We start from the raw sequence: 15000 nt of genomic DNA on the forward strand, positions 1-15000 counted from the left end.
ATTTACACAATAGTGTCCCCGTGAAGGCGTCCTCCATGCAGCGAGAGTTCTCCCCACAGCTCAGGGCGGCGCACGCAGGAAGCGCTGAGTGAACAAACAAAGACATACGCAACATTGTCATATCCATCTCTATGTATACACAACTGTTCATTATCACATAGAATACCATAGAACTTAATGGGAAATGCACTTCTCCAGAGTCAGACAAGCTTGCTAGCTTAGCTTAGCTTAGCTTAGCTTAGCTTAGCTTAGCTTAGCTTAGCTTAGCTTAGCTTAGCTAAGCTAAGCTACGCTAGCTTGCAGCCGAGCTGAGGATACTCTGGAGAGGACAGACAGAAGTGCATTTCCCACAATGTTGGTGTGTTCCTTTAATATTTCCTTATGCATTTATTTTGAAGCCAATGGGCATTTCACATAGATATAGATATATGAACTTGTTTTTTTGTGTGCGCATGGCATCAGAGTCACTTGGTGCCACAAACGTCTTACCCAGGTCACAGTTGGAGCCTTTGTACGCGGAGAAGCAGGTGCATTTCCCATCACCTTGCGTGCCGCTGTTACACAGTCCATGTACACACGCACAGACTGGCACAGCGTGTATGGTGTCGGGAAAAAAAGTGAGAGATTATTAAAAAAACGAAACAATACAATTGTCAAATGGTCTGTTTGTGATTGTATTAATCGTCTCTTAAAAAAGACGTGTCGAAATATAGAGAAGTAATTTACACTCTTAAAAAAGATGTGTCAAAATATAGAGAAGTAATTTACACTCTTAAAAAAGATGTGTCGAAATATAGAGAAGTAATTTACACTCTTAAAAAACTATGGAGGACTATCCCTGATGAAACACATGCAGATCCTACACGTGTGTTGAAAACCCTCTCATACAGACGTGTGGAGTAGATTTAACCCTCTCATACATATGTGTGGAGTAGATATAGTTCAAGTTCAAGTTCAAGTTCTTTAATAGTTGTCATACAGAAGTACAGAATACTTTCATACAAAATGCTTCTTACTGTTACGCTCCAGAGACTGTGCTAGACAAGATAGTATCAAATAACATAATATAGCATGTAATTTAGAAGAAGAAAGATGAGGTCACAGTGTTCGGTATAGACATATGTACAATGTTCTGAGTTACCATATAATATACAATACTATGCAGTGTACTAATGTACAGTACTATCTAGTGCAAAGCAGAAATGGGATGAGGTACAATTTTAGGTACAATTTACAGTAAGGTGTACGAGTTGTAGTGTAATCCTTCATCAATAAATATAAAGTGTGGGGAGTGGGTGCTACAGTGTGTTTGTTTAAAGTGGGTGTGTGCTATAAAGTGTGTGGAGTGGGTGCTACAGTGTGTTTGTTTAAAGTGAGTGTGTGCGTGTGGATGTGTGTGCTATGTGCGTTTGGTGGTTGTTGTTGTGTAGTGTTCATTCATTGTTCGTTTAGCAGCCTGATGGCCTGGGGATAGAAGCTTCTTCTGAGTCTTTCTGTGCTCGCCTTGAGACTCCGGTATCGCTTGCCTGACCGCAGCAGTTCAAAGAGGCAGTTGTTCGGGTGACTGGAGTCTTTAATGATTCTCTTAGCCTTGCCCATGCAACGCTTGTTGTAAATGTTCTGGAGGGTGGGGAGCCCCCCTCCAATTGTGCGTTCGGCTGAACGTGTCACTCTTTGTAGTCTGCTTCGGTCTTGTGCAGTGCTATTCCCAAACCAGGAGGTGATGTTGCCGGTCAAGATGCTCTCTATTGTACATGAGTAGAAGTTCTTAAGGATCTTCTGACTGACTTGGAACTTCCTTAGGCGCCTGAGGAAGTAGAGGCGTTGTCGTGCCTTCTTCACAACACTGTCAATGTGTGTGGTCCATGTCAAGTCCTCGGATATGTAGGCTCCGAGGTACTTAAAGCTGTTGACTCTCTCAACCGGTGCCCCGTCGATGCTGAGGGGGCTGTAGTCCTTGACCCCCGACCTCCTGAAGTCCACAATCATCTCCTTTGTTTTGCTGACGTTCAGGGAGAGGCTGTTTTCCTGGCACCATCCCGCCAGGACCTTGACCTCTTCCAGGTAGGCCCTCTCGTCGTTGGCAGAGATCAGGCCCACCACCACTGTGTCGTCAGCAAATTTGATGATTGTATTGCTACTCCGCTGAGCCGTGTGGAGTTGATTTAACCCTCTCATACATACGTGTGGAGTTGATTTAACCCTCTCATACAGACGTGTGGAGTTGATTTAACCCTCTCATACAGACGTGTGGAGTTGATTTAACCCTCTCATACAGACGTGTGGAGTTGATTTAACCCTCTCATACAGACGTGTGGAGTAGATTTAACCCTCTCATACAGACGTGTGGAGTTGATTTAACCCTCTCATACATACGTGTGGAGTAGATTTAACCCTCTCATACAGACGTGTGGAGTAGATTTAACCCTCTCATACAGACGTGTGGAGTTGATTTAACCCTCTCATACATACGTGTGGAGTTGATTTAACCCTCTCATACAGACGTGTGGAGTTGATTTAACCCTCTCATACATACGTGTGGAGTTGATTTAACCCTCTCATACACTGTGTGGAGTAGATTTAACCCTCTCATACAGACGTGTGGAGTTGATTTAACCCTCTCATACATACGTGTGGAGTTGATTTAACCCTCTCATACATATGTGTGGAGTTCATTTAACGCTATTTTAAATGCATAAAATAACTTCATAAACAACCTTGAGACCCTTCGTTCTAATGTAACGTGAGTCGTCATCTTGAATCTGATTGGCTCATATCTGTTTAAACCTTCCACCCAAAGAGAACCAGATCAGGTCAAAACAAACATCTTTTTCAGTTAAAACCATGTGATGAACAATTATATAACATGGGTTTAACCAGTTGTAGCGTAAAAAGAAAATGTGTTACTACATTGAGCTCTCCAAATGCTATTGCGTGTGCAGGAGTTACATTTTGTTCCCACGTTTTGGTTCATTTGTGCCCATGAGATAAGTGTATAATATGGGAGGCAGGATGGGCTAGAGGTAAAGAGGCCGGCCAGTAACTGAAAGGTCACCGATTCAATCCCCAACACTGACGGGAGGGTGTATTCCAGCTGTGAGCATCAACGGTGCTCACAATCTCTGCCCGGTTAGTCTGTTTGCCCAATTAATGCATGGACTCTCTACACTACTAGCTTCAGCCACCACCGTTTTTTTTCTTCTAATTCATGCATGAAAGTGTAAATTCTTTTAAAGAATAACTAAAACTAAATCAACCCCCCTCACCCCCAGAACATGCAACACAACCAGGCTTGACGTTGTGTTGCTACTAGGGATGTTCGATATTGGCTTTTTTTCACCGATATCCGATATACCGGTATTGTCCAACTCTTAATTTCCGATACCGATATCAACTGATACCGATATATGCAGGGTTTCCCCCCCAAAAAACAGAATAATTTCAGGTAATTAACATTACATATCTCTTGTCGTGGAATTAACACATTATGCAAACTTTTCACAATAAATAAAATAAGAATTTGTTCTTACTTGCTTGCCTGCAAAATAAAGGTTAAATACATGTAAAAATATATATATATATATATATCTATACCGATAATCTCCGATATTACATTTTAATGCCAATATCGGCCGCCAATATCGGCCTATAATATCGGTAGGCCGATAATATCGGATATCCCAACTATTAACATAGGGGAGAACGGGGGAGGTTGTCACACGGGTAGGTTGTCACATTCATTATATTTCACCACCAGAGGATCCTGTCTCCCATACTTTGGTATTTAAATATCCAGAATTGGGGTCAGAGTTCACCTACATTGTCATATTTGGAGTGAAACAGCTGAATTTGAGGTGAGAGGACTTTTTGTGTTTTTCATGTACATTTGTAAATATTCCCTCCTCAGTATTTTTCTTCTAGGCTTTTACACAATTGGTTTATAATGAAACAATTATTACCCTTAAAAAGAGTGAAGGGATAGCTATAGTTTAGATCAGGGAGGGGCAACTGGCGGCCCGCGGGCCGCATGCGGCCCTCACCGACGTTCCATGCGGCCCCAGGCCAATAAAAAAAAAAAGAAAAAAAAAACTTATAATATTTTTTTATTTTTTAATTTTTTTATTTTTTTTTATTTTTTTGTATTGTATTCGACTAAGAAGAGTTGGCAGTCGACTATGGCTCCTTTCGATCGATTAGTCGACTATTTGACTAATAGGGGTCAGCCTATAGTGTGGACATATGAAACGCTGTTGAAAGTGCCGTGCAGCAATATGGGGGTTTTGATAAACTGTCGGCTGTTGTTACCGATGGAGCACCGGCAATGAAAGGAAAACGCACAGGATTCGCCGGGCTTCTAAGGCAGAGTGGCGTTGAGTGTCCAATGCTGCACTGCATTATACATCAGGTAAGTTCGCTAACATAATTTCCATCTATTGTGGGTCACTATAATGACCAATGCGAGTCGAGTGTAGTCAAATTATATGCGAGAGTCGTTAAATCGTTTTTCTTTTTTTTTATCTGATATTGGAGGCTCTCTGTGCCAAGAAGCTTGACTACTACAGCCATGTTATGGATTTGGTTACCAAGGTTACCAATCTAATTCGTGGAGGCAACAGGTCACTAAACCATAGAAAGTTTGTCTCCTTTTTGGAAGAGATGGACACTGATTATGGCGACTTGCAGCTACACACAGAAATCCGATGGCTGAGCCGTCGGAAAGTACAGGAGCGACATTGAAACACTGCAAATGCAATTCAATGATCGGTTTGAAGATTTCAACGGCATGCAGTCACGGATAGCGCTGTTTTCCGGCCCCCTCACCGCTACGGTGTCAGAGCAGCCCCCACCGTTGCAGCTTGAACTGTGCGAGCTACAGTCAGATCCTTTTTTTCAAGCAAAGAGAAATGAGAGGGGAATTTCGTTTTGGAAACTGCTACCTGAGCCCCGCTTCCCACTCCTCAGGGACTTTGCCCTCTCTATGGCCAGTATGTTTGGGAGCACATACATATGTGAGAGCAATTTCTCAAACATGAAGCACATCAAGTCAAAGTAGAGAAACAGGCTGTCGGATGAAACATTATTTCATCTGATGCAGATTGCATGCACAAACATTGAAGTTGACATTCCTGCTATTGTGCGCCAAATGGAGAGACCACAAGTGTCTCATTAAAGACAGGGGGGAGGAGGAGATGATGAAGAGGTGTAGAGGGGGGGAAGGAGATGATGAAGAGGTGTAGAGAGGGGGGAAGAGATGATGAAGAGATGTAGAGAGGGGGGGAGATGATGGAGAGGTGTAGAGAGGGGACCATTATTATTATTATTATTATTATTATTATTATTATTATTATTATTATTATTATTATTATTATTATTATTATTATTATTATTATTATTATTATTATTATTATTATTATTATTATTATTATTATTATTATTATTATAACCATTATTGACCCACTGTGGGGCGAGGGTGAATGTCATGCCAGTTTGATAAAGGGTCAATGGGAGGCATGTAGTATTGCACTTTACTTTACTTGCACTTTACTTGTTTACTTTTGTAGTGTTCAGATAACACTAATAACACAAACACAAAGCAGCATTCCTGCTGCATTTCACTACAACAGTAAATCAAAAGTGCAATAATAAATGATTGTTAAATGTATACACTTTTATCCTGCTACTAAACAAAACATTCCTGAGTGCTTCATATCCATAACATGCATTTCAGTGTTATAATGTTTTGTTTAGTAGCAGGATAAAAGTTTATACATTTAACAAAATCATTTATTATTGCACTTTTGATTTACTGTTGTAGTGAAATGCAGCAGGAATGCTGCTTTGTGTTTGTTGAGCAGTGGGCTTTAAGTTCATACATTTATTTTATTAGAAGCCTTAATTATAATTGATAATTTTTGTATATATTTGGGGTTACACAGCAATACTTTTAAATTCAGCTGTTTATAAATTCATAAAGTTGAAATTGCATTACTAAATGCATTTGAAATGGAATAAAAACAAAGTTACAACAAATTATATATATACCTTGTGACTATTAGGGCTATTTGAGTGATGGGGTACTACTGGCGGGACTGCCGATAAACAATGCGGCCCCCCAGATTGATTGTGGACATTTTGTGGCCCTCACCATATACAAAGTTGCCCACCCCTGGTTTAGATTGTTGTTAGCTAGCTAACTAGTTGTTAGATGGCTGTTAGCCTTGATGCTATCAAGACATTCCAGTTGGGGTTGGTCGTCACATTTTATTTGGGGTTGGTTGTCACATGTTACAACTATGAATTGAAAATGGGGGACCCTGATGTAAACAAGACAAACGTCTTTCTCAGGTCTGCATCCCCTTAACAATTGTGTGTATTGAGCCGTACTGTATTGTACCCATTCTGCAATATGTTAAATAAAGTTTTCATTCATACATTCATTCATTCATGTTGTGTAGGCTATTATTGTTAGGCCGATTTATTGTGTTCTTATTTTGTTATATAGGATGGCCTAAAGATGTGTTTCCTGTTTATGTTCATGTTGAGATGCATTAAGTTATGTATTTGTCAACTTGTCAATGCAATTAAACTTTCAAATTCTGCCTTCTTGTCTGCTTTTTAAGATTTCCCATTAAAACACATGGTGACAACCAACCCCATAGTGTGTGACAACTAGGGATGTCCGATATTATCGGCCTACCGATATTATCGGCCGATATCGGCATAAAAATGTGATATCGGAAAATATCGGTATCGGTTTTCAAAAAAATATATATAGAAATGATGTCCGATATTATCGGCCTACCGATATTATCGGCCGATATCGGCATTAAAATGTGAGATCGGTTGATATCGGAAATTAAGAGTTGGACAATATCGGTATATCGGTATCGGTAAAAAAGCCAATATCGAGCATCCCTAGTGACAACCATCCCCATGATGGGGTTATCAGAGTGTATTTGATAGGTGATTAACTCTTTGTTACAATATGTTGGAAAATGAGAGGGATACACATTTCAAGCCAACATCTTAAGCTTCAATTTAATGTAGGAATGACTATTGAAAGATGTTTTGATTATGAGCAATTCACACGAGTAAAAAGTGTGACAACGTCCCCTGTTCACCCCTACAGTATAATGTGTTTTTCTTCAACACATCCATGTGTGTAATAAGGGACAATACGTCTTATTTGTGTGTAGATTAGGTTACCTGAGCTGCATGTGGATCCGTATCTGCCCACTGCACAGTCCTCACACGCAGTACCTGTAAAACCCGTCTGTGAGAGACACACACACACACAGACACACAAGACACACATACACACACCTGTTAGTACAGCGAGTTTGTGTGAATGTTTTTTGAACTAAGGGCATTCAAGTTCCTTGACTTAGTTGACCTTAAAACAGCAGAGATAGTTTTTAAAGCTAGAAGTTATCAACTGCCAAGTAACTTACACATGTTGTTTAAAGAATGAGAGGTGAGGTATAATTTAAGAAGATCACTCATTTTCAAACAGCCTAGAGCTCGAACCACACTTAAAAGTATATATGTGTCAGTTAAAGGAGTGAAACTCTGGAACAATCTACCGGATGAAATAAAAAACAGCAGGAGTATTTTTATGTTTAAAAAGATGTTTAAAAACAGGGTTCTAGAATCTTATAGTCAAATTGAACCTACATGTAGAATCTGTTTTCTCTACCATGAAACTCGGGTATTGCAGATTAAGTATGGATTTTCCTATGTTGGCTTATGTTCTTTTCGGGAACGGTTTTTTGTTGATTGTTGATTTTTTTGTTTGTTTGTTTGTTTTATTTTGCAAACTTTTACTTTTCTTGTTCTTTTCGGGATCGGTTTTTGTTTGTTTGTTTGTTTTATTTTTCAAACTTTAACTTTTTTGAATTTGTTTTTGAATTAGGGGTAGGTTGCTCTATAAGCCTTTTGGCTTCAAACCTATCCCTTTCACTTGTTTATTTGTAAACATTTCGAAAAATTATTTGTTTATTGTTTATTTATTTGTAAACATTCTAAATAAGATTATTCATTCATTCATTCAATGGGTGTTTGTGCATTCTGTATACGCATGTATCACAGGATACACTTACCTTGCAGCTGCAGGTCCCATTGCCCCCCATTCCGTCTGAGCAAACTCCATTATTGTGACAGGGAGCGTTCGCATACTCGGGACATTCTGTAAAACACAAAGTAGTATGAAAGTCGTAATAATAGTAATAGACAGTAGCAATACAATATATATATATATATATATATATATATATATATATATATATATATATATATATATATATATATATATATATATATATATATATATATATATATATATATATTAATACTGGACAGACGGTCAATAGGCTCCGAATAACCAGGTGATCTAGGAATAACCAGGTGATCTAGGAATAACCAGGTGATCTAGGAATAACCTAGAGATCTAGGAATAACCAGGTGATCTAGGAATAACCTAGAGATCTAGGAATAATCAGGTGATCTAGGAATAATCAGGTGATCTAGGAATAACCAGGTGATCTAGGAATAATCAGGTGATCTAGGAATAACCAGGTGATCTAGGAATAACCAGGTGATCTAGGAATAACCAGGTGATGATGAATAGTTTATTTTCGGTCTTTGTTTACATATCAATAAAAGACACACTTGTGTGGACTTTCAAAAGGAAAAGAAAAAGAAAAGGAAAATCACAAATGTACATATTCAAAGTAAGCTCACACACAAAATCCAAACTCAATGACCGAAAAAAGGAATAGGCTGAAGCACATGCTTATTTTTGCCTATCCTTTGCAATTCTTAAAAACTAAATATACTTTAATATAAGAAAGAAAAACTTAAAATATGCTGCAAGATATAAAAAAAAATATATATACATGTTTTACTCAAAGCTGTACTCCTGAATTATTTTCTGATCTAGGAATAACCAGGTGATCTAGGAATAACCAGGTGATCTAGGAATAATCAGGTGATCTAGGAATAACCCGTTGATCTAGGAATAATCAGGTGATCTAGGAATAACCAGGTGATCTAAAAACCCTGTGATCTGGGAATAACCACTGAACTCATCGCTGTCCTTCCCGGGAGATATTGGACGTCTTTCTCTTAAACACTCAAAATCACAATCACACATGCACTACATCAAAGTCTGGTATGGGACAGAGCAGGCTGTTCTTCCTGAGGAGACTCAGGTCCTTCAACGTGTGCAATAGACTGCTGCAGTAATTTTACCAGTCTGTAGTGGCCAGCGTCCTCTTCTATGCTGTGGCATGCTGGGGAGGCTACATCAACTCAAGGGACACCAACAAGCTCAACAAGCTGGTGAGGAAGGCTACAGTAGCTCCGTGGTGCGAGTCGAGCTACCTAGACTAGAGGTGATGGCAGAGAGGGGGATGATAAGGAAGCTGGCTGCCATCATGGAGAACCCCGACCACCCCCTCTACGACGAGCTAGTCAAGATGAGAAGCTCGTTCAGCCACAGACTCATACCCCCCCGACACTCAACTAACCGCCTCGGACAGTCCTTCATACCAGCGGCCATCAGGCTCCACAACAGTGGGCAGCGACTAGCGGCCTCCAGGCTCCACAACAGGGGGCAGCGACTGCTGCCAGACATTGACCTGGGACTAATAGGAACCCAAGGAGGACAATTTACACTATCTTAGGCATACTTATGTGGATACTGTGATACTGTGAATAATGTATATTTCAGCGGATACTGTGATACTGTAAATAATGTATATTCAGTAGATAGTAAATTATAACACTACCTTATGCATACTGCACCTCATGTGACTCTGTGAATACTGTGAATATATTTTTCAGCTAGTTAGATAGTAAATTATATTGACCTATTTGTTTACACTGCTTGTGTTGTTTTTACTACCTGTACCCCACCCCCTTCCCCATGCTGCTATGATGCCTGAATTTCCCCAAGGGAGGAATATCTTATCTTATCTTATATTATCTTATGACAACTGCACTGCCTCAGACCAGAAAGCACTGCAGAGGGTGGTGAAAACCACCTAATGCATCACTGGTACATCACTCCCTGCAGCTGAGACTGTTCAGCATAAACAGTGTCGGAGGTAGTCACGCAGCATCATAAAGGACACCTCTCACCACCATCACACACCGTTTGCCTCTGGGAGGCGCTATACTAATCTCAGTTCCAGGACTAGCAAGCACAGGAACAGCTTTATTGCCTATATTTATTGTAATGTATAATACAACCGACATGGCATACACACAGCACATTATAATTAACCTTTGTTAATTATATTGTTTACACAGTTATTTGTTCTCATATTTTTACATTCAGATCTAATTGTATTGCCTAAATGTTATGTCTTTCTACTATTACCCTGCCCATACCTGTACCCCCCCCCTCCCCTCCCGCTCTGACACCCACATTTCCCCAAGGGGACCAATAAAGGGGTATCTTATCTTAGCTTCTTCCCCTCAGCTGTCATCTCGCTGAACTCAGCGCCACAGACACTCCAAGTCAAGGACTTGTTTTTCTTCTTCAGCTGGATCTCTCTCTCTCTCTCTCTCTCTCTCTCTCTCTCTCTCTCTCTCACACACGCATCTCTCTCTTTCTCCCTCTCTCTCTCTCTCTCTCTCTCTCTCTCTCTCTCTCTCTCTCTCTCTCTCTCTCTCTCTCTCTCTCTCTCTCTCTCTCTCTCTCTCTCTCTCTCTCTCTCTCTCTCTCTCTCTCTCTCTCTCACACACACACACACACATCTATCTCTCTCCCTCCCACACACACACACACACACACACACACACACACACACACACACACACACACACACACACACACACACACACACACACACACACACACACACACACACACACACACACACATGTTGCCTATACTCAACCTGTACTATTTAAACTCTGAACTCTGATGCCAGTAGTCAATCCATAATCGTTTGATCTATTATACTGCCTACACTGACTACAACTGTCTTACACTGTCTTACTCATAACTACAGTACCGCATTGTACTCATAACTACCTAACTTATCTCAAGCTATAGCCTATCCATACAACACTGTCGGATAGCAATGTACAATATGGTGCTGCTTATACATATATTGGGCTGTCAAAGTTAGCGCGTTAATAATGTGTTAATGCAAATGTGAATTAATGCCAATATTTGTAATTGTGGTTATTAATTATATTTAATAAACATGCATTTGCATAAAGCACGCATATCTGCCCACTCCCACATATTAAACACTTGAAAAATATCCCTTTAAAGGGGAGATGAAGCATTGAACAATATGAGCCTACTGTGTGTTTGTTGTGTGGGTAAGACATGGTCCTATAATCAAATGTGAAATCCTGCTTATTTGTCTGAAAACTCAAATGTAATTTCCCCGTTTTTGCCATGGGCGCCGCCATTTTAGATTTAGCTGGATGGTGACGTCACGGTGATGGTTTGGGCTGGGTCCCGGTTTACAGTGCTGGTTAGATAGCTACGTAAATATGGAGTGTTGTGAAAGTCAGTCAGTAAATTGTCAACCAAATGTAACGTTACCTACGGAAAAAATATATATTATATAATTATACTATTATCGGCAAGACATCGCCACCACGCAACAAGTCAAAATGTTCCACTGTCTGTGTGTGTATACTGTGCTTTGGTCAAATTACATTCAGCCTGCCCTCAGCGTTTCTCTCCTCCCTCAATAATATTATGTTATTTATGTACGTTATCATTATGTAAACAAATGCACATATGGATTGTTTGCTGCAATGTTTCTGAATGAATTGAAGCATTAATAAATAAGCAGATAATTAAATTAGATGTCCATAACATTTGTGTTTTTAATTAACATAGCCTAAATAAATATGAATTCAAAAAGTTAAATACTGAATTAACGACACATTTATTAACAGGCTGAATAACAGGCTGAAAAAAACAATTAGCCTATTTAATAGGCTAAACACTGTGCGTAAAATATAGGCTATGCGGTGGTAAAAGGCAACTTTGGCTATAGCCTTCTAAAACAAGCTAAACTTCGTTTTGGCTTCTTGAGTTCACATTTCTTTGGTTTGCAGTGGTGCATCTGCGGGCCAATGTTCCGAGACATATTACATTTTATTTGTTAGGCTATTTGAATACACCAGCCCTAAATGGTGGATTCAAATAGCCTAACAATTATACAAATATATAAATATGTCTCGGAACATTGGCTGTTGCGTTGTTGTAAACTGGGGAGGTGTGAATTAAAGAAGTTAAAACTAATAACAGGCTGAAAAAACAATTAGCCTATTTAATAGGCTAAACACAGCGCGTAAAATATAGGCTAAACAGTGCGATGTCTTTTATGCTGCGCTGTGACAGCACTCCATTGTGGACACTGGACAGCCAGCTGAAGCGCGTGGGCCATACATCCCAAACTTTGTAATCCTGCGTCTTTCATGCATTTGACCACGTTTCGGGCATTATCTCGGAGTATGACATGAATATTTTCTTTCGGAATATGCAACGTCTGGAACATATTCTCAAATGCTGTTGCCAGCGCTGCAGCTTGCAGCAGTATGGGAGCCGGAGAACTCTTGGGAATGCAGGACCGCTTTACAGAGTTGGAAGTCTGCGTCAATCCACTGAGCTGTCAAACTCAGCATTGACATGGGGTTGACATCAGAGCTCCAAATATCACTGGTAAAGCTAATTGAAGAAACGTCTTCTTTCAGAAGGCTATCAATGTGCGAATACACTGCCTGGTAGAGCTCGGGTACAGGGCAATGTCTGAAAAATACGTGCAACCTGGGAGAGTGTAACGCGGTCGTCGAGCCCTATGAATCCATTACTTTTCATGTGATCACCTTAGCCTTCTGACTACCACCATTATACGCACATGTGCCCTCTAACGTGGTTTGCATTAGTGGCCGCATTGTTTCCTCTGACTTTTTTTGCGCCAATAATAACGAGTTGAGTTCACCATGTAGGCTGCACTTCATCTCGATATTCAGCCAAACGCATGAATGCTGAGTCTGGCATCAGTTTGCTTACATCAAACACAATGAATGGTTTTGTTACACACGTATTATTATTCTGCAGTGTTCTGGAGGTCCAGATTAATGGTTGGGGTTGGTTCAACGGAGGGGTATGGATTGGGCTATCACCTAAAGTCCACGTTTATTATTTTCTATATATATATATATATATATATATATATATATATATATATATATATATATATATATATATATATATATATATATATATTGTTTTATTTGTAAGATATATATTTACTGTTGACCTGATAGTGTTTTATTGTTTTATTGTTCGCCCGTATATGCTCCTTGTATCGCCGCTGCTTACAACCGAGACAAAGTTATACTGTTAGTTTTGTATACAGCTGAGCCACTCAACACATATTGAACGGAGAAAAAGATAACCGTTAGTTGGAGAATAAAAGTGAGGAGAGAGAGGTGTTTTGCTACAACGCTGTGGTGGTAACGTTAGTGCCGTTATTAGTTGGAAACGGTGTGGTGGTGTTGCCAAGGGAGAGGAGGAATACCATACTCCGCATCGATCTGCCGACGGCGACAGGCAGAGGATAACGGAGACAGAATAGACCTTTAGACTGAGTTCGGTTGAGGCTGAACTCATATAGCAACCAACAGACTTTAGGTGATAGCCTAATCTATACCTTTCTGTTGAACTAATTCTAATTATTAATCTGGACCGTCAGAACATGCAGTATTATTAATTTGCTCAAATGTCGTGGCCTCACACAGTGCCAACTGCAGGTCTCGCCATCTCAGGTGCCAACTGCAGGTCTCGCCATCTCAAAGATGACAGAGCATGCAGCATCCCCCTGTTGGGGTTGCTCAATGCTGTAAAATATTACATAAATGTTTTTTTTATGAATAACGATATTTGAGGAGCCTAATAATATTGCTACAGCATGCTGGTAGTAGTAGTAGTAGTAGTAGTAGCTAGGTACGTGGGAGGCTGCGGGCGAAACCATCTCTGTGACGTCAGCATTTAGCGTGAACAAAATGGCGGTGCACATGTTGATAAATGCTACATAAATGGACATAACAAATAGTTTTTTCTTAGAAACGGCTTATTTTTATAACGTGATTTTTTCTGTGGTTTATCTAAATACTAATTTGATGTTATGACTATGTTTATATCGCTATGCAACATCTCCCCTTTAAGGTACATTTTGAACAGATTAATTTGGATGATTAATCACAGTTAACTATAGCCGATCATGCGATTAATCGTGATTAAATATTTGTATCGATTTACTGCCCTAATATATATATATTTATACCCATACTGTACGCACACTATATACCTATATTGGTATATAGTCCACTAAATCTGTATATCACTGGCTAGCACGGTTTACAACCATAGTGTCCTTTGTTCCATCGCTTTGGTCTCCTGAGGCTTGCTTATTTTAATGTACACCAAAATGCATCAATTATGTATCAAGTTGTAAATAACATGAATCACAGACTGTCTGAGCTTGTCCCAGTCTGCCGTCCCCTGCACATCCACAACACAACATCTTATCTTTGGCAAGAGGAGAAAGCTCAAATGTGCCAGTCTAAGTATAGCATGCAGGGGCCCGCAGATCTGGAACGAGTCTGAAACTGACCAAATCCATCTCAACCTTCAAAAAATCACTGAAAGAGGAATTGCTCAAATCATATCTCTAAATAGAATCCATACTTGGGAATATTAATTGTCTGTATTTATGTATGTATGTATGTATGTATGTATGTATGTATGTATGTATGTATGTATGTATGTATGTATGCAGGGGAGGAAATTAGGCCACTTTACTCGCCAATTGCGAGTATTTTTTACGTTTGGCGAGTAATTCATGAAGAGCACTCGCCAGTCTGGCGAGTACTAGTAATTACAAAACAAAACAAAAAAATCATTCTGCAATCTGCTGATTCGCTCACTGGCACAAGCCGAACTCTGACTCCCCCCTTGAT

At 39.7% G+C, this 15000-nt stretch overlaps 1 protein-coding gene across 1 annotated transcript in view; it reads right to left on the reverse strand.

Annotated features, from left to right (window-relative positions):
• Positions 1–15000, reverse strand: part of stab2 (stabilin 2) — a 156672-nt gene that overhangs the window by 135611 nt on the left and 6061 nt on the right. The window contains 4 exon segments of the mRNA XM_084330948.1: positions 1–84; positions 490–585; positions 7207–7273; positions 8100–8185. The exon segment at positions 1–84 is cut by the window's left edge and continues 39 nt beyond it. Of these exon segments, the coding sequence (XP_084187074.1) occupies positions 1–84; positions 490–585; positions 7207–7273; positions 8100–8185 (333 nt within the window).

Source organism: Notolepis coatsorum, assembly GCF_963971535.1.
Source record: "Notolepis coatsorum genome assembly, chromosome: 15".
Lineage (NCBI taxonomy): Eukaryota > Metazoa > Chordata > Actinopteri > Aulopiformes > Paralepididae > Notolepis > Notolepis coatsorum.